We start from the raw sequence: 22296 nt of genomic DNA on the forward strand, positions 1-22296 counted from the left end.
CCTGGGGAAGCCTGGCACCCTGTGCCTCGAGGAATCCCCCTCTCTCCTGCCCACCGGCTCCAGCCCCTTCCACCCTCTGCACCCCTCTTGCTCCTTTGCCCTGTGCCAGGCCCCTCTTCCCCTCTCCAGAACGGTGTCCCCTCCTCCGCCACACCTCCCTCCGGACAGGGCGAGCAGCCGTGGCCAGCACCGAGTGGCGCGTCGCACAGAGCCCCCCCTTCCTCCCGGAAAGCCTCTCCTCTTAAGCTCCAGGTTCTCTCTCCAGGTCATCTGTCTCCGTGGCTCCGTGGCTCCCTGTCCCCTGCTACCCTGTAAATGTGGCCAGTCCCCGAGGCCCTGTCCTGGCCCTCTTCCCTCTCACTGCAGCAGACATGCGTCGTGGCTTGGATGCCTATATAAAGATTTTTCAATATTAATTTATTTGAGAAAGAGCACACTGCACCCAAGCAGGGGGAAAAAGCAGATGGAGAGGGACAGGCAGACTCCCCGCTGAGCATGGAGCCGGACTTGGGGCTCGATCCCAGGACCCCGACATCATGACACAAATGGAAACCAAGAATCGGACACTCAACCGACTGAGCCACCCAGATGCCCCAAGGACACCTGTATTTTTAGCAAACTTGAAAACCTCTGCCCGGCTCTCCTGGGTGAATCTTGCCCCGCATTCATGGCCACTCCCCTCAGCAGGTGTAGCCTGCGGCTGGACATCCAGCCAGACCTGTCCCAGGCCCCAGGCCCCAGGCTGCATACCTGCTCGGTAGGTGCACAGCTCGTGGGTACCTCCCTCTGGCCCCAAAATGTCTATCCCAGGCCTGTCCCTCCTCCCAGCCTCTCTTTCCTGGGGCAGGGACCGGCACTGCCTGGACAAGGTCCACAGTTGTTGGTCTGGCTGCAGGGCTGGACTGGGACCAGCATCACTGGCCGTGTGTGGGGATTCTGGTCCTGCCACACCGTGTGCTCTCGGTTCGCAGACAGCATGGCCTTTGCAGTGCCCCTTCTCCTGTGGGGAGCCCCTGCCCAGGACAATACCCGTTTCCCTTTCGCATCCTGACTTGCTGGCTGAGTGGCCAGAACCACTCTTCCTCCTTGTGCATGGGGACCCTTGTCCTTAAAATGGGGTAAGACTAGTTCCTGCCTCGTGGGATGGGCGTGAGCAGAGGCTGGGGCCTCCTGGACCCTGTATCTGCCCTATAGTACTTGACCCACGAGAGGGGTTTCCCAAAGGGTTAACTGCTTGGTTTGTTGAATTAACTCAATGAATGAACCACTCCTTAGCAACAGTTAAGAGGACCCCGAGCTCCCGTGCTTACTCTATGGCTTTGTGCAAGCTTCCCAGACCTCTCAGCTTCGGTCTCTCAACTGTAAGATGGGGTCTAGCACCTACCTTTTAATTCGCTAATCTGTGCAGGGAGACAAGGACAGAGTACAGGCAGGGCTGTGCAGCGTTTGGGGCAGGCCGTTCCAAGAAATAACTTGTTAATTTAAAAAAAAAAAAAAACCGGGGCGCCTGGGTGGCTCAGTGGGTTAAGCCGCTGCCTTCGGCTCAGGTCATGATCTCAGGGTCCTGGGATCGAGTCCCGCATCGGGCTCTCTGCTCAGCAGGGAGCCTGCTTCTCTCTCTCTCTCTCTGCCTGCCTCTCCATCTACTTGTGATTTCTCTCTGTCAAATAAATAAATAAAATTTTGAAAAAAAAAAAAAACAACTTCCCACTATTCATAAAACACCTCAAGAGAGCTGCTATTGAAATTTATTTCCTTGACTGAGTCCCTTTTATCTAAAATCTGGGTTTGTTTCTGTCTTTTAACCAATGTGGGTTTGGTTTGGTGGTGATTTTTACCTTTTCTGACCTTGTGATGGACTTCGCTGCTGCACGTCTCCGGAGTGACCTAATGGAAGCTGACCTCGAACAAGAAGGGGCATGTCTCTTTAAGGTCCCCCGAGACTGACCGCCTGGAGCGTTCACATTGGCTCCCACTGTGAGCCGAGGGCAGGAGGAGCTTCAGCTCCTTCCAGTGGAGGAAGGCTCTCCCGAGGTCCTTCTGCGAGACGCAGGGACTTGATTCAGCGGCTCCAGGTGGGGCCCAGGTGCTCTCAGGTGATTGCCGCAGGGAGCTGAAGCTTACGGTTTGCAAAACGGCGCCAACAGAGCCTGGCCTAGGTCCTGGGGCCTCCAAGGCAGAAGGGTCTAGGCAGGGACCGGCCCCATTTCTGGCTGTAAGCCGGCGTGGCCAGCCTGTGGCCAGCGTTCTGTGCTGTAAGAGCAGCGTTTGGCTCAGCCCTTAGCTCTGCATCAGGCGGCCACCTCTTTCCAGGGCCCAGAAACACACACTGAAGCCATCAGTCCACAGGACTGTTATCCCATTTGATCAAAGCACAGGGCAAGGGACCACATGGGGAAAGGCCACTCCTGGCGCCTTGTTGTCTTTAAGCCTTAATGGTGTCATCTATTTATTCCATGTTTCTGTTACATTTGTTTCCAGCAAGCCTGAAGCCAGTGGCCTACCGCCCGGCCAGAGCTCAGCCTGTGGCTGTCTCCACACCCAGGGCTTGATGGGAGGGAGAAAGCCACTGGAGGGTTGCGACAGCTCCGCTGCTAATGACGGTGCTTCCCACCTGTCTGATTGAAATACCCAAGCGGTAGGTTGTCTGCTTCTCAAGGAAAAAGGCTCTTCTCTCCTCTAGGGGACCCACCCCAGTGCAGGACAGCGGAGTAGCTGCTCTGATGGGCGGTGGCTGCCGGCATCTGTCGGTGCGTCAGTCCGGGGAGAGCGCCCCTGCCCTGCCGCAAGCCGACAGAGGGCTTCTCTGCCGCCCTGGGGTGTCCTCGCCCCTCCCAGCCGCTCTGCGCAGGGGACGGTGCAGGGAAGCTCCCATTTGGTCTGACGCCCGTGGGGTTTGGGGACTACTCTCAGGAAGAATTGTCCCCGTGTGACAGTGTGATGGGTGGCCGTGGGGACAGAGGGAGCTTCCCAAAGCTGCAGTGCCCTGGCTTCACCAGGATCGGAGGCAGGGCCACAGGGGCAAGGGACACGACCATCGTGCATACCGCGTCGAAGCGGCAAAGCGCTTCGGGTCTGCCCCAGCCTGATCTGGGACGCTGAGAGGCCAGTCAGGGCCAGGGCACCTGAGCCTGGCCCTGAATAGCCACACACACAAGAGAGAAGAACTAAGTCCTTCCCTGGCTCCTTCCTTGGGCTTTCTCCAGGACCAGCAGGGCGCTTGCGGCCAGGGGGCGGGGCCTGGGCCAGGGGGCGGGGCCAGACGGAGGCCTCGTGCGGGCGGTGGGCGGGGCGGGCTTTGCGAGCATGCGCCCTGCTGCCCCAGCGACCACCACCTGTTCTCGGTTTCCAGCTCCTCGCGCTTGCCGCGTTAGGAAGTAGCAAAAGGCCCGGAGAGCTTGAAAAGGGGGAGCTCGCAGCGCGTGAGGAGGAGGAGGAGACTGGGGTGGGGACCCGAGTGTGCCTTCAGGGACAGCCTAAACAAAGATACCCACAAAAATCCTTCCAAGGTGGAGACGGGCAGACAGGCCCCGCGGTCGGTGCCGTCTGGGAAAGGGGCCGACTTGCAGGTGGCACAAGAGTCTGGGAGAGCGTGAGCAATCCTAGACTGTGGTCAGGTTCCCTCGGGGTGCAGTTTTCCCCGCCGGCAGGTTGGGAAAGGCGTCCGCCCACCCCGAGGCCCTAGTCTCTGCCCTGGTCAGTGCTTCCTTGTGCTGGGAACGCGCCAGAAGCTGGCGGGACGCAGGGAGGCCTAACCTGGGGCAGCCTGACGCCAGTCTCTGCGCATGCCGTCGTGGCCTTTGACTCGGTGAGTGTTGGGCGCGTAGCCTGGAGTTTGAATTGCACCTTGAGCTTTTAAAATCCTTTCCCTGTGAAAATACAAGTTAATTTCACCGTTGGTGCTGTTGGTCCGGGAGGAAGGGTGCAGGACACAGCCAGGCGCTTTCCAGAACAGGGCTGGGTAGTTGTGCAACTCTAAATTTAATCCAAAGCCTACATTTCCAGGGGTGAGTGTGCTGTAGGAAGCCGTCTGTGGACAAATGAGGATAATAGTTTGAGTGAATTAGCAAGTCTGGAGAGGAGGGCCCATCAGCAGAATGACAAATTTAGGATCTTTAAAGACATCTGGTCAGCGATGCCGGAGCTCATGATTGACTGAGTGATTAATAATGGAAAACCCTTAGTTCAGTGTTTCTGCTGTCCCTCGCCCACTTCCCCAGCCAGGGCGGGCTGTCTGCTGCAGCCTGCCAGAGACGTTTCCCCTGAACAATGGAAGCGTTTAGGCCCCTCATCCTCGACCTCTGTGAGTTGAAGGTTTCGACTTTTCTTCTCCTTATCCAACTTATCTGTGTGTTTACTCATTGACATCTCCGGGAGAAGGCTCCTGGTTTCCTTCCACATTTGATGTGATTCCATTCATCTTAATCAATGCTGCGTTCCAAGGGTCTGCTGCTGGCCTTGCCTCTCAGGGTCACCTGGATTGGCAGCTCCTGGTTCACTAACCAGGGCCTCTCTCGGACACAACAGTTGGACGCACTCAAGTTGGCCACTACCGCCCCCCTGCCACCCACTCTGCAGCTTGATGCCCTCACGCCTCAGGACCCATCCCTAACTCTGCAGTGGATTTCTCCGCAGGCTAAAGCAGCTGGACAAGCACAGCCAGGCCACGGCCCAGCAGCTGGTGCAGCTTCTCAAAAAGCAGAACGAGCTTCTTCTGGAGAGACAGAGCCTGGCGGAAGAGGTGGGACGTCTGAGATCCCAGGTACCGGTCAGACCCAGCGCAGGGGTATGTGTGTGGGGGCAGAGGGGGTCCTCTGGGCTGGCTCACCCACCAGAGGACACAGTGGTGTCTGCGTGTGGGGCCTTTTCTTGTTCCTTGTTTCAGAGCTGCACCGTGACAGGTGCAAACCCCAGTACTCCCGTTGGGCAGCCCATAGGAGGACCCTGAAGACCATGCTGGGCATGGTGGGGGACATGGATGTGTAGCCCTCGGGCCTGCCCTCTTTAGGGAGCTGGAGTTCATGCACAAGAACAACCCTTGACTTGGGTTGTGGCACCGAGTGTGGGACTGTGGCCTGCGGAACGATGCAGAGGGCTATAGCGGCGAGCGGGCTTTGTGCAGGAAGCACACTCGGAAGGGTCCGGGGTGGGGGGTGGGGGTGTGTACAGTTGAAAGTGGCCGAGCAAAGAGGGGCTGCCGGTTGGAGGAGCCACGGGGAGTGGCTGCAGGTGTCTTGTCTGATGTCAGCGGCCGGTGACTGCACCCGGCAGCGCTGCCTGTACCGTGCGCGCGAACTCCCGTTGCCCTTGAATGAGCCTGCAGGATCGAGGCTTGTCTCCGCTTCACAGCTAGGGAAACCGAGGCTGCAACAGCCTGCACAGCTAGCGAGTCGGGACACTAGAAATGGCATCTAAGGCTGATGCCACAGTCCGGGCTTTCCCTGTTGGGGTAGATCTGGGGCCACCGAAAGGGATCAGGGAAGGAGAAGCGTATCTGGGTGAGTCAGCGGTATGGTGGGAGGCCTTTTCCCCTAAATGGCTTCTCTTCCTGTCGGATAAGCTGTACTTTTTGTCCCATCAAGCGGCATGTTAGGATAATGAGGTGGTCCAGGGACTGGCCCCAGTCTGTCTGGTCCTAGGATGCTGTATTAGGAGAGCCCCCAGGTGCCCGCACGGGGAGTGCTTGGAATGATGAATGGAAGAGTGCCTCTGGCCGTGAGAAGAGTGAGAAGCTGTCTCTCTTCTTTCAAAATGCGCCCGATGGGTACTAGGGAACTGCCCTCCTTTGAGGAAATTTTCCCACTCCGTGTACCGAAACCGTCGCCGGTACTACTCATTTCTCCGCGGAGAGTAAGAGAAAACCCCAGTGCCAGGCGCTGACCTGTGGCCTGGGGTTGCGGACCCGCCTGTACCCCGTGGCCCTGGCGCCACTGACCCTCTCGCACTGCTCATCACAGGCGTCTGGGGGGCTTGCAAATGGGTAACTGTGAGGGACACTGATTCACAGATTCCGGTCACACACACCAGGAATCGGCATTTTAACAAGCTGGTTGGGTAATTCTGAGGGACGCGGAGCTTTGGAGGCCCTGAGAGGCTCAGGCTTGACCCCGGCCACAACCTAACTGTCTGGGCAGGTCCTGCAGGAGGCTGTGCATGGAGCTAGCCGAAGGTTGGGGCCACCGGCTCTCCAGGTGGGGGACCAGGCTCCTGTCACATGTGGTGGAAGGACAGGGGCTCTTAGCATGAGTGAATCCTTTGACTCTAGGAGCCAAGAACCACTTCAGAGTAAGACTTGTGGGGAGTCTTCTGTCCAAGCTCTGAGCGCATGGCAGTTTCCTGTTGATTCTGGACCAGATCATTATCGTGTAGGGTTTCCCTTTTAACTCCCCGTCTGCCTACCTCACAGCCACTCAGATCTGGACATGGACCATCAATGCTTAGAAACCTCTTCCAGGGCTTTAAAAACCTGATAATTGCCAAATGGATTGCAAAATTTTCATAAAATGCATTTAAAACACAAACAAAACCCAAACCTCAAAAAATCCTCAAAAAAAAGGAGCAGGTCTTTCTTCTCTTGCCTGAAGCCACAGAGATGATTCGACCATCCTGAGTTATCTGATCCCAGCCCCTCTGGCTCATCTCTAAAGGGATCTTTGATTCAAATAGTACATTTGGAGTTATTTTAATATGAACACGACAAAAGACATTTCATAGAGGGACTGTTGGCTTTCAGTAGCAAATACTAGTGTTCAAAGAAGAGGCAAGGATCCAGTTTTGCAAGCTCTCTGCCGAATATCTAAACCAAAGGCCTGCTCTTTCTACCCAAGTGTGGCATTAGACCTACTTCGGCCATGGAATAAACTGGAATTGTGAGTTTAGCTTCCCGCCCTTTAAGTAAATGAGGCCGCTGTGTGCCCCCAGCAGGGATATAGGAGGACAGCTTCCTGCTGCGAGCTCCCAAGGGACTGACCTGACTCCCTGTTTTCCTGGAGAGACGCTGGTTCATCTTTTCATTTAGGGATGAAATGTTTAGCTAAAGGCTTCTGTGTTCTCAGCCTGGTTGGAGTAAGCCTAGACTTAATGGGGCAGGTCAAACTCTCAAACTCTTTGTCTACCCGATGCTGAGTCCCAGGACTCTGGTTTGCTCCCGGGTCCTGAGCCCTGGGTCCTGGAGCAGATGACTGGCCCGGGGTTGGCCTGCAGCCCATGATAGGAAAACAGTGACGTCTGTTCAGAAGGTTTGATTATTTTGAGTCGTTTCTGCTTACATTCTAAAACCTGCACAGCAGTCTGGCCGAGCGAGCTGGTCATGGTCCTAACTAGGCCGCATGATGTTTTTTACCATGAGAATTCCCGCCTTCCGCTCCAACACCGCTGGTGTGCAGGACTTGGGCCGGTCAAGTGGGCCTGGCTCAGGGCTTCTGGTCCACCTTGTTCTTCGTGTGACTAATTGTAGTGGCTTTGTTACTCTCCTGCCTCACGCTGCCGGCAGAGGACTTCTAGAAAATGGCTTTTAAAATGTCCTAAAATGGTGATGCTGGTCATTGTGGAGAAATGGAGCCCTAAAGCCCCCCACCCAGCCTGCCTGCAGACATGGCCCCACAGCCCCTCTCTGGGCACAGGCCCTGTTGCCTCTTTTTGCGGGGACAGAGACTCTGGCTGGGTCTCAGGGGAGTGGTGGTGGGGCCTAGTAGCTGGGAGCAGGGTCAGCGTTCTGGGACCTGGTGCCTGGGGCTCTAACCTCTGGCTAGGGAGGCTGATGCCAGCTGCTAAGGAAATCAGTCTCTTGTTGGGGAGAGCGGCGGCTGAGAGATGGGGTGTCCCTTCGGAGGATGGTTTTCTACCCCAGAGAGTTTGGGGTATAACGACTGGGCAATGACTCAGGGTTCAGATCTCGTTCTCTGATAGCTGCCTTCCCCGTGGGCCCTATGGCTCCATCCTCAGTGCTCAGTCTGCAGATGAAGCGTCTCTACAGTCGGGATAATACTGACTTATCAGGGATTAATCAGGAGGTCCTGTGACTTCTGAGCATTCTTGGCAGTGAACTGACTTTCTAATGTGATTCAAACTTGTGCTTGGATCCAGCAGCCACATGTGATTATATTCAAAATCATGGACATGATCTCATTACACCGAAGGAGCAGGCAAGAGAGTTGAACCAAGCAAAGAACCCGGCGCAGGGGCGAAGGGGAGGCAGGGCCCACTTGTGACCTGAAGCCAGGGGCAGGACACCTTCGAAATGGCTGCTCAAGGGAGGGTCACCGGGTGGGGGGGTCCCGCTGAGGAGGGTGTGCCCGCTGCTCACCCCGAATGGGACCTGGAGGTGCATGCAGCTTTGCGGGGGTCCTTCCGGAGCCCTGGGGGCCTCACCCACCTCACGTGGGCGCTTCCCCGAAGTCAGCTACCTGCAGGACAGATGGCGCTTGAATAGAACAGCAAATACACTGAATAAAATAAATTAGAAAGCCTCCTCCTGAACCAAGATTTTTTGGAAAGAATTCTAAATAGATGAAAACAAACAATTTGATTTCAACCAAATTGTTGTTTTTTTGTTTTTATCCTGATTTTCACCCGAATTGTCAGTCTCAAAAATAAACACTGATACATTCCCAGAAAATATTTTTCAAATAAAAACTGACTCTGTTAAAGTTTGCCCTGATTCTTTCAAAACTGTGTACAAGACACTGTCAACCAAAGTGACTTGCATATTTTTTTAAATACACTTGAACATATGCAGCTAAAATGTCATTAACTCCCTGCTGCCTGAGTGTTTCTAAAGAGTGACACGAGACCCCTGGTGCTGTGTCTCCAACATAAGGGTCTTGCGACCCTCAAGAGAAACTTCCCCGAGCAACTCAAATAGCACAGTTTAACTTTTGTGGGTTGTTGTGGTGGTGGTTGTTTCACGGAAGACCCCGTGTGTAATTAATACTGAAAAGCACATACGGCTTCATCGAAGCCAAACTCACTCTTCCGTTTAACAGTTCACTTTGTCCAAGAGTGAATAATTTCAGAATGAGACTCATGGAAGAAAAATAAATCAAAATTTTCTGTTGCCTCAGACACACTTGCCCCAGTTACTGCTTCCTGAGTCAGACATTACATTTTGCAATATAAATTCACAATCAAGATTTTAAAGGGAGCTAAATATTTTAATCCAATTAGACAAGTGAACAAAACACTGAATATTGCATGGAGTGTGGAGAAGTGGTTCTTGCCTTTAAAAGACTGTGATTCCGTCACATTACAACCCCAAATGTCAGTGTTGTCTTTATTCTTAACGCTTTCAAACATGAGGCAGCCAGAGGCTCCTCTCTCTGCTGTTGGTGACACTGTCTGTCCTTTGGGAATTCTTAAAAATCTATTTACCATGGAAACATGGTCCCTCTAAAACACAGACACCTGCCCGCGTGCAGGGGAAGTTCGCGGGACTCGCGGGATTCCAGAGAGCAGGAAGACGACATCGGGGAACCGCACGAGGTGCGGCACCCTGGTGCCGGCAGAGCTGCCGGGAGGAGCGGGGCGCCCCTGCACTCCGACCCCGGCCCTGTACTCCCAGGGCTCCCCGCCTCCCCCGGGGCTGCTGGTCACAAGTCCAACTCCAGCTGCTGTTCTCCAGGAAGCCAAGGAAGCACGGGGCCTGCCTTCGTTCTGCAAGGAAGGCTTTCTCGCCTCTGCCTTTTCCTCTCTCTGACTCCTTTGGACTCCTCCCACTCTGGGAGCCCAGAAGCAGGGAGTTGGGCCTGTGGTCCCCGTGGTCTAGGGAACCCAGGGCTTTGACCTCTGCCTGCACAGACCCTGGGCAGAGGCCCAGCTGGGCAGCCGGAGGGGAGAACGGACAGACGGGTGTGCTGGTGACCTCGCCGTGAACTCTGGGCTTGCTTTGCACCTGCCAACAGCTGGATGCCCGCGAAGGTCAGCAAGCGTGTGGACCACTTTGCTGGGCACAAGGCAAGACTGTTGACCTGGAGGCAGCCCGCCGTACACCCTGTGACTTCTGAAATGTAGTTCCCCCCCACCATCTGCCCCCTCAGGCCATGATCCACAAAATTCTGCAGAGGACTAGTGAGGGCACCTTCCTCCTAGCAGACTGGTGACCACCCGGAGTCCACGTGGCCTGTGTGTGCCGGCCGGCCTTCCACATCTGACTCTTGCTTGGTGCCACAAAGTCACACTCCGTGGCTTCTGTGCTCTCGCTGAGCACGTCAGAAGAGCACGAGAGAGCTGGGACTTCAAGGTCACACTGCCAGGGCTCAGATCTCAGCTCTGTACCACTCCCGGGAAGTGGTTTAGCTTTCCTACCACTCAGGTCCTGGTCAAAACCAAAACACAAAAGCCCTTAAGAAGAGAACCAGCTTCCCCTTAAGAGGGAGCCCCTGCATGACCCCGACTCCAGCAGAGGTGACTGTGAGGCTGACCTGGTTGGAGGCACAAAGGGGCCTCTGGATAAGTCATTCCTAGTCCTTCCTATACCAGCAGGACAAAGAAGGCCCAGAGATGAAGTAGACATAACTGGGAAGTGACCGGCAGGGACCTGGACTTGTCGAGAAGGTGGTGTTCAGTCTCTGGGCCACGGGCCCCATGTACAGGTGGGCATCCATCTGCTTCTCTCCCGGGGTGGGGCCTGCAGCTGGCTCTGAACCCCCAAGCGGTAACTACTGGTGGCTTCCCTGGAGCTCTGTTCACTGGGGGCAAGCTTGAGAACGCCCTACCTCAAGGTAGGGGGGTGAGGCGCTTCTGGTTAAAAATAGATGCTTTCTTGTTAGAGGCACAAGGAACGGGGCCATTTTTTGACGGGGCCAACAGAAACAGAAAATGTGCAAATGAGGCGGGTGGGGTGTTGCATGTGGGGAGAGGAGAGAGAGGCTGGGTGGAGGTTTGCGCATGGGAACTTGGGTCAGGGGAGGCTGAGCGAGAGCAGTCTGTGAGCAGGGGCGAGGCGGGGCGGGCATTCCCTAGGGTGGGGTGTGTGGGGCAGGGGGCCCGGGGAGCCTGGAAACAAAGCCGCAGAAAGGGCTCTGCTGGACCCCACAGCATGGTTGCCTGGGGAACAATTCAGGTCACCCAGAGACTCATTTTTTAAACTCTGAATTTCAAGTCAGACTTCAGAAATAAACACAAAAGTTAGGGTTTGTGGAGAGAAGGCTCTATTAGGTCTTACAACGAGAACAAAGAAGATGGGGTCGCAGCAGCAGGTGTGTAGATGGGGGGCATTTCTGTCATCTGTGGACAGTATTTCAGGGGAGCAGCTGCCAGAGTGCTGTGCTGGCCCGCCCCTCTTCTGGAGGGCAGCCACAGACCGCGGCAGATGTGGCCACACCACCCAGGCAGGCCGCGGCAAGGGGCCGTGGTGACAGGTTGGAAGGCAGAGGATGGGGAGGTGGTGGCCAAGGGCTCCGGCCCCAGTTCAAACCAGCTAGTGTCCCACTGGCACATGCGGTGTCACCCTTCCCCCCACCCCAAACCAGCCATGATCACTGGTGTGGGCGATGGACCCAACTTTCTGGAAATAAGCATGACTAAATAGCCCTAAGAAGTGATGGCAGATGAGTGGGAGTTGGGCAGTAGCGAAAGGTTCTCTGTCTCTAGACGTGCTGTGGGATGGGGGGAGCACTCAGGAATGTTCTCTACCAAAGCTCCAGCAAATGGAGGGCAACACTGGGTGCTGCGTTTGTAAACCAAACAGGGATGTGGGCACGGGTGACTGACTTACTCAGATGTTCATGGGATGGGGTGGGCAGTGCAGGCACCGGGGATCCCAGACCAGTGAATGGTAATAGTGGGGCTCTAATACTAAAATCAGGATGGGTTTTGCATCAAAACCAAGTAAAATACCAAACCCGCGAAGAGATAGTGACAGGGATTTGCTGCAGTGGAGAGACTGTGGCTCCTTCGGTTTGCTCACACCTGGGACCTCACATCTGCGCTGCTCCCAAGGGATCCCACAGGCACCGGAGGTCGCAGGTTCCAGGGGCCACCAGAGGCCGCAAGGGGACGTCAGGTGATGATCAGTTACCAAATGGGCCTGGAGCCCATGGGCACTGTGAACTCATTGCAGTGAGAGATGCCAGTTTCCCTGAGCTCGGTTTAAAAGAATTCCTGCAACATTTTCTTTTTTTTTTTTTCTTAAAGATTTTATTTATTTATTTGACAGAAATCACAAGTAGATGGAGAGGCAGGCGGAGAAAGAGAGGGAAGCAGGCTCCCTGCCGAGCAGAGAGCCCGATGCGGGACTCGATCCCAGGACCCTGAGATCATGACCTGAGCCGAAAGCAGCGGCTTAACCCACTGAGCCACCCAGGCGCCCCACCTGCAACATTTTCTTTCTAGTGCAGGTCTTTACCGTTATTCTGTACGGACGTGGGGGGGTGTGTTTGTCTTCTACCCAAAGTTCGGTTACATTTTTCTTTTGCAATATGCCTGTGCACATACCTTTGTGCTCAGAGAGACATATCCCACTTGCTTACTCAGTGCACAGCCCCCACCTGTGTTCCGAGCGGGACAGCTGTACACGTGCCATTCCAATGACCCTTCTACTTACAGACCTGTGCACTGAAGACACATAGTCAATGTCCACACACCGAGACCCACCTGAGATAGAAACATTCCCTTTTTGCATCTTTCAAAAGAGGCAACAGACTGATTTTCATATTTCTCTTGCATGAATTCTGAACTGTCACTCACTGTCCTGTCTTGGAAATCCTCAAGTAATCGTGGCTGGAACTGGGTTCTCACAGAAGCCTCCCTCCCCCTGCCGATTCTAGTCAGGAAATCTGCATTGGAGAGGGCAGAGAGAGGTCCACATGTCTTTCTGGAAGGTGGCTGCCAACCAGACTGCCCACATTGCTTAGGACCTCCTGCTCCTTGAGGTCAATGTCTTACTCATCTTCGCACGTGGTACCGGCTGGGTACCCAGGAGCTGCCCTGTTTTGTAGAATGGAACTGTGTGCAGTGGTTTCTGGCACCACTTCCAGCTGTGGGTTAAGCTCATCTGAGCAGCCCCATGGGCCAGACCCATCAACGCTGTACTCAAACTCCACTAACCTATGACTCCCTCAACCCAGTTTTCATGAGCTGGTTTTGAAACCTTTATTCCTGTTTAGAGCCAAGAGGCCAAATACACCAAATTCCCTCTTCCAGCATGTGGGAGGTGATTTCTATGTGAAAGAACAAATGCCCTTATATATGTTATAATAGCGTCTGCCACTAAAAACTTGGGAAGTTTTCATTCGTTTTGATTTCAGTAGGAGTATCTCAGGGACACTTGGCCTACATCCTGTTTTTGTTCTAAGTTCCCCAGCTGTAATGTCTCAGCGGTTTTCAGTAAAGAGGTCTTGGCAAGGATCGGGGTCTCCTTCCCTGGACAGGGAGGTGGTGGCTCTCCAGCAACACCCTGTCATCGGCGCACCCTTCCTCAAGAGACGGACACATGTCTGGGGTACGGGTCATTTTCAGAGTTAAAGCCTTAACGTCGTTCACCTCATGTTCCATGGTCAAGTGGGAGTGCAGACTTTTCATCTGTCTGGTTACAAACAGTCCCTGCATTTTTAGCCAAAAGAGTGGTTTTTCTCCATAAACGTAGAAAGGGCACCTCAGCCAGTGAGAAGACAAATCACAGGGAAGAACAAGATCTATTTAAACTTACTTTTTATTATCATTTTTTCCAGTTACCCAGCATGCGACAATCTGATTGCTGACCTGGACGAAACAGAGTGAAATAAATGGTTTACAAAGAGATATTTACATTCATCTGATTTGTTCGTGAGATGCCACAGCGCGCCACGACCTTCCAGAACAGCAGCCAGTGCCTGAGACGGCAGCGAGCCACTCGCTCGGCGCCCTGTCCGCTGCTCGGCGGCACCTGCGTGCGGGCAGCCTGCGGCTCAGCTCTGGCACCAGATGATGAGCCCTCCTGCTATGTCTCCAGAAATGGCTTGAAGTGATGATGTTTTTAGATCTGCTCATTTGTATGCTGTTACACACGACTTTCAATAAATGAACTTTTTAAAGACCTGAATTGTAATGTTTCCTTTTTACCTTGTAGTGATGAACGAAACACACCAAAAAGGCACATATTTTAACTAGGCCAGAGGGTATTAAGGACCAGACTTTCTTCCTGTCATTCACGTTTCCTTCCCTCTTCGTGAGCTAGAGAGCATCCTTTAACTTCTGAATGCTTTTAATCAACATCTCGTAAGACTCCATTACTTATCATCCTGCTACTCTGGGCACAGTCGGGAGACACCAGGAAGCACTGTTTATCCTGTCCACTCTGTTCACAAGGAAAACAGACAAGAAAGCGTCTTTGGCTTGGTGGTGTCAGGTTTCTTCTCGAATGTGCAGTATTTGAGAGGAGCCTACGAATGTACTTCGTGGAATTACAAAGTTGACTTCGAGGTCTATCACATATCTGTACATGGATCGTTATTTTATTTTAAGAGAGTATTTCTACTACACAGTTAAGCCCTCAGATGCTTGAAAGTAATAAAAACTGGGCACTGAAAGTGTTGTGTTGTATTTGAGGAGGACAATGAAGTGCTAAAGGCAAGGCTGCCAGCAGGCCGGAGGAGGCCCTGACCTCAGGCCCTTCTCCTGGCTAGCGTTCCCGAATCCTGGCCCTCACCGGCCCTCCCGTGGCCTCTTGGGACAGACACGGGGATTAGGCTTCGGAGGCGATGGGATGATACATACGCAAAGACCTTTCAGAAGTCTCTTGAGCATGTAAAAGGTTCAAGCCTGAAAGAGTAGAAATTCTACTATATGGATTCAGTTTTTGATTTAATCCAATGTGCTAGACATCAAGGTTGTCACCTAAGATATGTTAACTGTCCCTAATTCTGTTTGAGGACTACAGTAAATAAATTACAATATTCTACAAATAGCACCCTTAAAGAATTGTAGAGGTCACTTTATTTTAGCCTCCTGATCTGTCCATCCCAGTGGTTTTGAGAGAAGAGCACACATAAGAACACCCTCAGATCTGCCTGTGTGACACACACATGCCTGACTCTGGTCCCAAAGCCATTCCTCCACTCAGCTTAGTCACAGGAGCAAAGCCAAGTTTGTACAATAGTAGGTTTATGAGGTAAAATCAGAAAAAGGCCCCAACCAAAATGAGTCTAGATAAATCAGACTGGAGTACAACCACCCTACCCATTTCTCCCCCACGACTAAGTTTGTTAACTTGCCAACGTACATTCTAAGAAAGGAAGTATGCAGAGCAACACGTGTAAGATTATCAGGAAGACATCACTGAGGAGCGAAACTCCTGAAGAGTTCTGGGCCCAAACCATCTGGTGTGAAGCTTGTTAGGTCCCTAACACGTCTCCAGGGAACTCCCTTCATCCCTGACTTACAGGAGACGCACCTGAGACCCGTAACTGAGGGGTCAGCACCTCCCCTTCACAAGTGGTCCCTCGTCCAAGTCTGCACAACTGCACTATTGCCATTTTCCTCAAGTAAGTAACAAAGCAGTCCTGTGTGTGTGGGGCGACAAGAGACGGACGTTCTCCTCTCACATTTTATATAGGCTAAGTTCATACCAGCTGGAGCTATTAAAAATCTTTTTTTTTTCCAGAAAAGCATATTTTCTGAGACTACAGAACCACGTCCAACAACAATAAACAGAGAAGTAGCAGATTGACATAGTGCTTTATTTAAGCCGTCTGTACGAAGGAAAATAATGTGCATCCCTATCATATACGTGTAAAAATACTAAGGATGTACAGTGTACAAAAACAGTTTCTTGTAGTTATTTCACATCCTTTTGGGTCATATACTTAAGGAAATGAACAGTTTTAGTATGACCGACAGTAATAGTAATACAGTTTTTCTTGGGTTCATAGTTGCGTCTGCTTAAAATCCTTAACCAGATGACTAGATCTTGCGCGGATCTAATGAAAGAACTAGCAAGGTCAAGAAATGTCACAAACTATAAAGCTACAGGGAGGTAATTCAATTACCAATTTAGAGGTTTTTCTTTTTATTTAAATAAATACTTTACATTTCATGCTTGCCTGTAATGCACTACCAGGAGCAAGATAAGGAAATTCTACTGTAGACAGTACGAACAGTAGCAGCAAAGTGTGTACGTTGAGGTGTAAGACAGAGCCCCTGCAGTTAGTAAGGAAGGCCCTTACTTTTGTCCTCTAGGAGAAGCAAGGGGCCCCTGCAAGAACAGTCAGCTTTCAGAAGCCGGAAATCAGGTACGGGAAATGGAAAACAATACTGGAATAATGCTATGTCATTAGTGTAGAAAGCAAAGCTGTGAGCAACCTGCCAAAAAATCCAAGCAAAAATGGCCAATTTCCTCCCAGATGGCTGCATTAAGACAAGAGGGCAGACTTCACGGAAGTTCGTGCGGGATGGAGTCCGCTGTGTCTGACCCGTGTTCTGATGGAGCAATGCCGGGTTCTGGGCCTCCCCTTCTGCCGGCAGCCCCGGCCGTGGCCACAGGCAGCCCCAAGGGCAGGTGCGGAAACCTTCCTATACATGCTTGCTTGCTCGCACGCACGCACATCTGTTATCCTGTCATTCCTCCGCGCCAGCTGATGGGTACCTGGGAGCGAGAGCGAGGGGGCTGGGCGTGGAAGCCAAGGAAAGGCCCTGCTGGCCCTGGCGCATCTCAAGGTCCAGTGCAAGTGAGCCCTGCATGCGGGCTGGAGATGGAGAGCCAGCCGTGAGGCATGGCGGGCCCAGGGCACTTGTCAGCACGGTCATTCATCTTCAGGAAGTGTCCTTGGCCAAGGTCACAGGAAATCACCTTAAGGTTTGCGGGGGGAAGCTATCGAAGTGCTCAGTAAACAGGGTCGCCCTCCTCTGCCAGAGGAATGGCCGCTCCGCACAAACACCAACCAGCCTCAGCCACCTTCTCTGCCTCTACCTGTTCCTTCTGGATAAAATGGATGCGAGACAACTTATAGGACATACCTTCTAGTCTACTTTCTGGTCAAAGTGAAACATTCAACAGAATTCCAAGGGTGGAGAAAAAGTGAAGCGACATGTGTAAGTAAGAATGAACTACCATTTCCTGTAACTTCCTACTCAATGCTAAGGATGAATTTCACTCAGATAGGAATATGAAAAATTAGGATAAAACCTATGTCTGAATATGTCTTAGCTGCCTTAGTAAAATGCCCTTTGACCCCCATCAGTCCCAGTGGCCTGCCCACCGCCAGCAGTGGTGTCTCATCTACAGATCCACACTTCCAGCGCCACGAGGCTAAGACATCTGCGTATGAATATGATTCATCCTACTTAGAAAGTCACTTGCTCTTCCACACAATGCATCTGAGTCGTCATACCATGTCATGCCGCAGTGTTCCACGGGGAGCTGTCAGAACATGTGACTACAGACATCTCCACAATCGCTCCGTGGGGCCGGCCGGCCTCCTGCGGCCGCAGCAAGGACCCCCAGCCCCTGGACTTCATAGGCTGCTTTGGAAAATGTCAGCTCCTAGCACCAAAGGGTTTAATCTGAAGATCATCATTAATGAAGGAGAAAGATGAGGTTTGCATACATGTCCCCTTTCAGTGAGAAATGTTGGAATTTGGGGACATGAATATATACAGAAAAAGAAAAGTTGGAGGTGTTCTTTTTGTGTGTGTTGTTTTGTTTTCTCCCTGATGGCTTAATTCAGTGCTAAATGTACCATGATTGGAATAAACACACCAGGTTCTTACCCCTTACTGCCTACTTGGTGAATACTCGAGATGTGTGCATTTTGCCAAGTATGGTGCATCTGTCACGGTCATGCCGGTCGCGGTTCCTTCACGGCAAGACGTCGCCGGGTTGTCAGAGCACTTCCGTTCTCCAACGGTCAACAGCAACAGCCTTCCATCTCCTTAACCCCTCGGCACGGAGAGCTGGGGATTTTCTCCTTTTGAGCACCAAGGGGTTTAGTGCCATCATCTCTTCTCCCAAAGTCCAATTCTAACCAATATGTACAATTTCAGAGCCTCATCAAATTTTGTTACAAAGGAGAAAAAGTGCATGATTCTCATTGGCGTGTACATTCCTCGCACATGGGTCAAAATAAACTGCAGTGAGTCTAGTTCATGTTAAGTTGGAGCTGCATTTGCTAACATGACACACAATTGTCTTCACTAAGAAATAAATACTACTGCAATATAAACAAAACCATAAAAGGACATTCAAAGTTTTAACATCCGAGAAAAAGCTAATTCACGTAGAACTGAAAGTCAAAACTTAAAAACAAATAAGGCAAACACCTGTTTACCTTGGTGTACAAATTTTGGTGAAAAGCAGGATCATTATACCTGTCTACATTCTTCAGCCATCAGAGGTGATAAATATCAAGAAGGGAAAAAGGTTTCCAAGCACAGGGGGGAAAAAAATGCTCTCTGGTGCAAATCGTGTCATCGAGCCTGTAAGCGACCTTGCCTCTGCTGTGCATATGCCTCCTTCCCTGGAAGAGCAGTGTCCATCTTGCCAACGACCACCCGTGAGATCTGGACATCCGGGTGAACAGCAGGCTTCCTCTGCAGCGTCCAACAGGGACTACGTGTGCATCTAGCGCTCTATCTCAACGGTCGTTCGCTCCTTCTCTCAAATGCTTCCCTAGGGATTCCGGCCAGGTCTGAGTGCGCGATCCCCGCCGTATGCACCGATTTCTTAACCCCTCCCTACAGTTCTGCATATGCACATCACCACCCTGCCACAATTGCTTGTTCTGAATTAGAAACTAAATCTTCTTAGTCTAATTAGTTTTCGATGTATCTTCTAGAAAGTTAAAAAATGTACCTAGAATCAGTGTATCTCATTTAGCCTTCACTGTTAGGGATAAACAAAAACTAAAAGATCGAAAGATGACAACTGGTGCACAAATGAACAATGGTGGGCTCATGACTTCCAAAGATTGTAAAATTACCTCTTAAAGTTGCTAGAATAGTAAGACAGTAGCAGCAGCAGCATGAGACCGTAGACGGAGATACAATTTCATGCAAAAACAAACAAGTGTGTTTGCGTCCATGTGTGTTCTCGTGGGGGTGAGAGTGGGCTGGGGTGTCTGGAGGCGCTCCTGCTTTGTAAGAGCTACGACTGGTGTGATGTCCGGGAATCATCTTGAGGAGGAAATCTGGGATGACAGTGAAGGAGCAGGACAGGGACCTTACTCGCGGCCGCTGGCAGAATAGGAGAACTGAGGGAAATGCGGCCGCCGCTCGTTGTCGACGCAGTCCATGCCGTCCTCGTCATCTGCGGGCACAAAGCGGCCACTTAACGTCATAGTTACTCTCTGCAACAGTATCTCTAGTCTACGCGGTTCTAACATCTAGCACAGGGAAGGTCAACCACGGACAATGAGCTCTGAGACACTTGTGGCCATCAACACAACACAAAGTAACGACACTAACTCCCCTAACACTCCCTTTCACAAACATGATCTATGAAAGTAACACCCTCACGTCGTCTCCTTCAAGCCGCGAACATCTTAAGACCCAACACACTGTGAAAAATTAGTATTAAAGAAAACCAGGTTTTTTTTTTTTAAACAAGAAGAAGCGAATGATCTTCAGTAGCTTTCAATTTTACAAAACTACACCTGTCAAAATTGCAGTGGGCAGTCGGGCCTAAGGCACCAGAAGTGTCTGGCTAACGGTCGCCAAACTATGGAAAGAACCAAGATGCCCTTCAATGGACAAATAGATAAGGAAGATGTGGTGCATATACACTATGGAGTATGATGCCTCCATCAGAAAGGATGAATACCCAACTTTTGTAGCAACATGGACGGGACTGGAAGAGATTATGCTGAGTGAAATCAGTCAAGCAGAGAGAGTCAATTATCATAGGGTTTCACTTATTTGTGGAGCATAACAAATAGCATGGAGGACAAGGGGTGTTAGAGAGGAGAACGGAGTTGGGGTAAATTGGAAGGGGAGGTGAATCATGAGAGACTGTGGACTCTGTAAAACAATCTGAGGGGTTTGAAGTGGCGGGGGGGTGGAAGGTTGGGGAACCAGGTGGTGGGTATTATAGAGGGCACGGATTGCATGGAGCACTGGGTGTGGTGAAAAAATAATGAATACTGAAATTAATTTTAAAAAATAAATAAAAGAATTAAAAAAAAATAAAAAAGAAGTGTCTGGCTAGAATCCGGGACCGGTGCCTTCAGATGCGTGCATTTTTCCTTCTTGGTACTTTAGGAATAACTGCGAAATAAAGCTTCAATTGAGTCCTTGATTTGACATTGTTTACATTATTTACTTTCCATCTTGTATCCACCTTTGGTTTCCCTAAGATGTACCTTTGAACCAGAGTAAAGCGAGGAAGACAAAGGAAGAGGGCCAGATATCAGCAGCCAATACTAGCTCCACAGGAAACCAGCAGCAAGCAGACATGTAGGCATGGAAGCAAGCTGCTTTCACTTGGGCTGCCCCATTTCACCTTCCCTGCCTTCCTGTATTTGAAAGATCTCAAATGATCCCCCCAAACCCTTCTCCTAATGTCCTGAAGTCTGCACGGCAAGGAAGCTCTTCCTTCTATGTGGTCACACATTCGATCACCCTGCCACACCATCCCCTGTGCACCTGCTCCAGGCTCTGAGACAAGACCATCTGTCCTTGGGGAGTCCTGTCTATTCAGGAGGTGCCCACAAAGCCTCGCCTGCTCTCCCCAAGTGTAAGGGGTCAGATGCTGTCCCATAGGGGAAGAGCCAGAGAAAGATTTCAAACATCTAACCTTTTTTTTCTTCAAGCAAAATAATTCCACTTCCTCCAATACCAATAAGGAACACAGTGCCAATTCTTTAAATTTTCCAGCCTCTCCAGGAGCATGGAGGTCATGTAACAAGAGAAAGCACACAGGCCTCTGTATGGCGGGCCCTGACCCTGTCACACAACAAAGACAACACTCTGTGCCCCTCAATGACACACAACCCTCTGGAGAGCAAACATTTCTTTTCTCACGATGCTTCTATTGGGTATACTATTCTAAATTGAGAAGACTGTAGAAATGGGAGCAAGCTGCTAACCAAAATTTGTGACCTTGAACATATCAGAAAAAAAAAATCACTGATTAGATGGCAATCAATCCATGAAGAGGATGTGGGGCTCCCTGTTCCGTGTAGACCACAGAACTCCAAGGTTTTCTGTCCTTCTGCAGACAAGCCTAACTATATAAGCTTTTCAAGAGAGGACTGTGACTTAGGGAAAGCTCTGCCTCCTTATCAAATGCTGGTTAGGCACCGAGCAAACCACATCGTTCAGATGAAATACCTTTCACAGTATTTTTGGCTGCAGAAAAGGTGCTGGAGATGGCCTAGCTGTTGTGGAGTCACAAAGTGTAACAGCCTGAGAAAAGGCAGCTGCAAGCTTAGCATTCAGATTCAGACATGTGCCAATCACATCTCAAGGAAACAGTATCCCCTACTAGCAGCTTTGCTTGGCTGCACATTTCTGCACAGTGAATGTGCAGAGAGGCCCGGACTGCCTGTGTGGGAGGCTAGGGCCCGACTGCGAGGGGACAGCAGTCAGCCCCAGCCAGAGCCCATCACACCAACTAACATCTGGAAACGTATTCCTGCTCTCAACGGAGGATCGTAAGGACAGGTGCTGACAGCACCCAAGAACCATGCTGCGAACACGAGACTCATCTGAAACAAGCAAGCAGGGATCCACTCCCCACCCCACATTAGAATCTGTGACCAAGGAGGCTCATTTCCTTATAGCGTTCAACAAAGGTAATTACATGGCGTTAAAAGCTACTCGATCTCCAAGAAATCCTCTTTTCCTGTAAGAGGAAAGCAGAGGACCATTAACGGATAGAATGCAAGACGACACATTCCAAAATCTGTTCAATTAATTAACACCAGTGAGCACAATCTGGCATGTGACCGCAGCTGTTTGTCGGCAAGGAACACTTTGCCTGTCGAACTGCTGATTTGTTCTAAAAAGTAACTCCATTCTGTGTCCTAAAAGCCAGGTGGTGAGTGGGAAGGAGACCGTCACTAACTGAGGGTACTGTGAAGGGCTTCAGTGAATAAAACCATGCTTTAGTGGCTGCAGGCCTGCTCACCAGCAACACCCCTTGAAGCTGCGAGATTACGTTCCATGTAATCATAGTCCGAGGTTTCACTGAATCTCCCTTGATCCGTCTCTTAAGGGGATCTAGGATGCTTCCAGGGACCATCCCTTTAAAGACCTGGCCCCATGCTCCCCAGCTCTCCCTCCAGCAGGGAGGGGCCACTGGCCTCAGCCCAGCCTGCTGAGTGCTGTCGTCTGCCCCCTATGCAGGGGCCAACTTGGGAAGTCAGACAGACAGCCCCGACAGAGACA

At 51.4% G+C, this 22296-nt stretch overlaps 2 protein-coding genes across 12 annotated transcripts in view; one reads left to right on the forward strand and one right to left on the reverse strand.

Annotated features, from left to right (window-relative positions):
• Positions 1 to 14017, forward strand: part of SDCCAG8 (SHH signaling and ciliogenesis regulator SDCCAG8) — a 229621-nt gene extending 215604 nt beyond the window's left edge. For 4 of the 8 annotated variants that reach the window (XM_013058426.2, XM_045084739.1, XM_045084740.1 and 1 more), the window contains 2 exons: positions 4636 to 4786; positions 13668 to 14017. In XM_013058426.2, the coding sequence (XP_012913880.1) occupies positions 4636 to 4786; positions 13668 to 13697 (181 nt within the window). In that variant the 3' untranslated portion in view covers positions 13698 to 14017. Of the gene's footprint in view, positions 1 to 4635; positions 4787 to 13667 lie in introns of those variants that run through there. The other 4 variants (XM_004756779.3, XM_045084742.1, XM_004756777.3 and 1 more) reach the window with 3 other exon arrangements.
• A 1615-nt stretch (positions 14018 to 15632) lies between these two features.
• The window catches only part of AKT3 (AKT serine/threonine kinase 3), a 302994-nt gene continuing 296330 nt past the window's right edge, over positions 15633 to 22296 (reverse strand). For all 4 annotated transcript variants that reach the window (XM_045084745.1, XM_045084743.1, XM_045084744.1 and 1 more), the window contains one exon: positions 15633 to 19216. In XM_045084745.1, coding sequence (XP_044940680.1) covers positions 19131 to 19216 — 86 coding nt within the window. In that variant the 3' untranslated portion in view covers positions 15633 to 19130. The remainder of the gene's footprint in view (positions 19217 to 22296) is intronic.

The sequence above is a fragment of the Mustela putorius genome, unplaced genomic scaffold, assembly GCF_011764305.1.
Source record: "Mustela putorius furo isolate JIRA1106 unplaced genomic scaffold, ASM1176430v1.1 tig00000785_pilon_pilon_pilon, whole genome shotgun sequence".
Taxonomy (NCBI): Eukaryota; Metazoa; Chordata; class Mammalia; order Carnivora; family Mustelidae; genus Mustela; species Mustela putorius.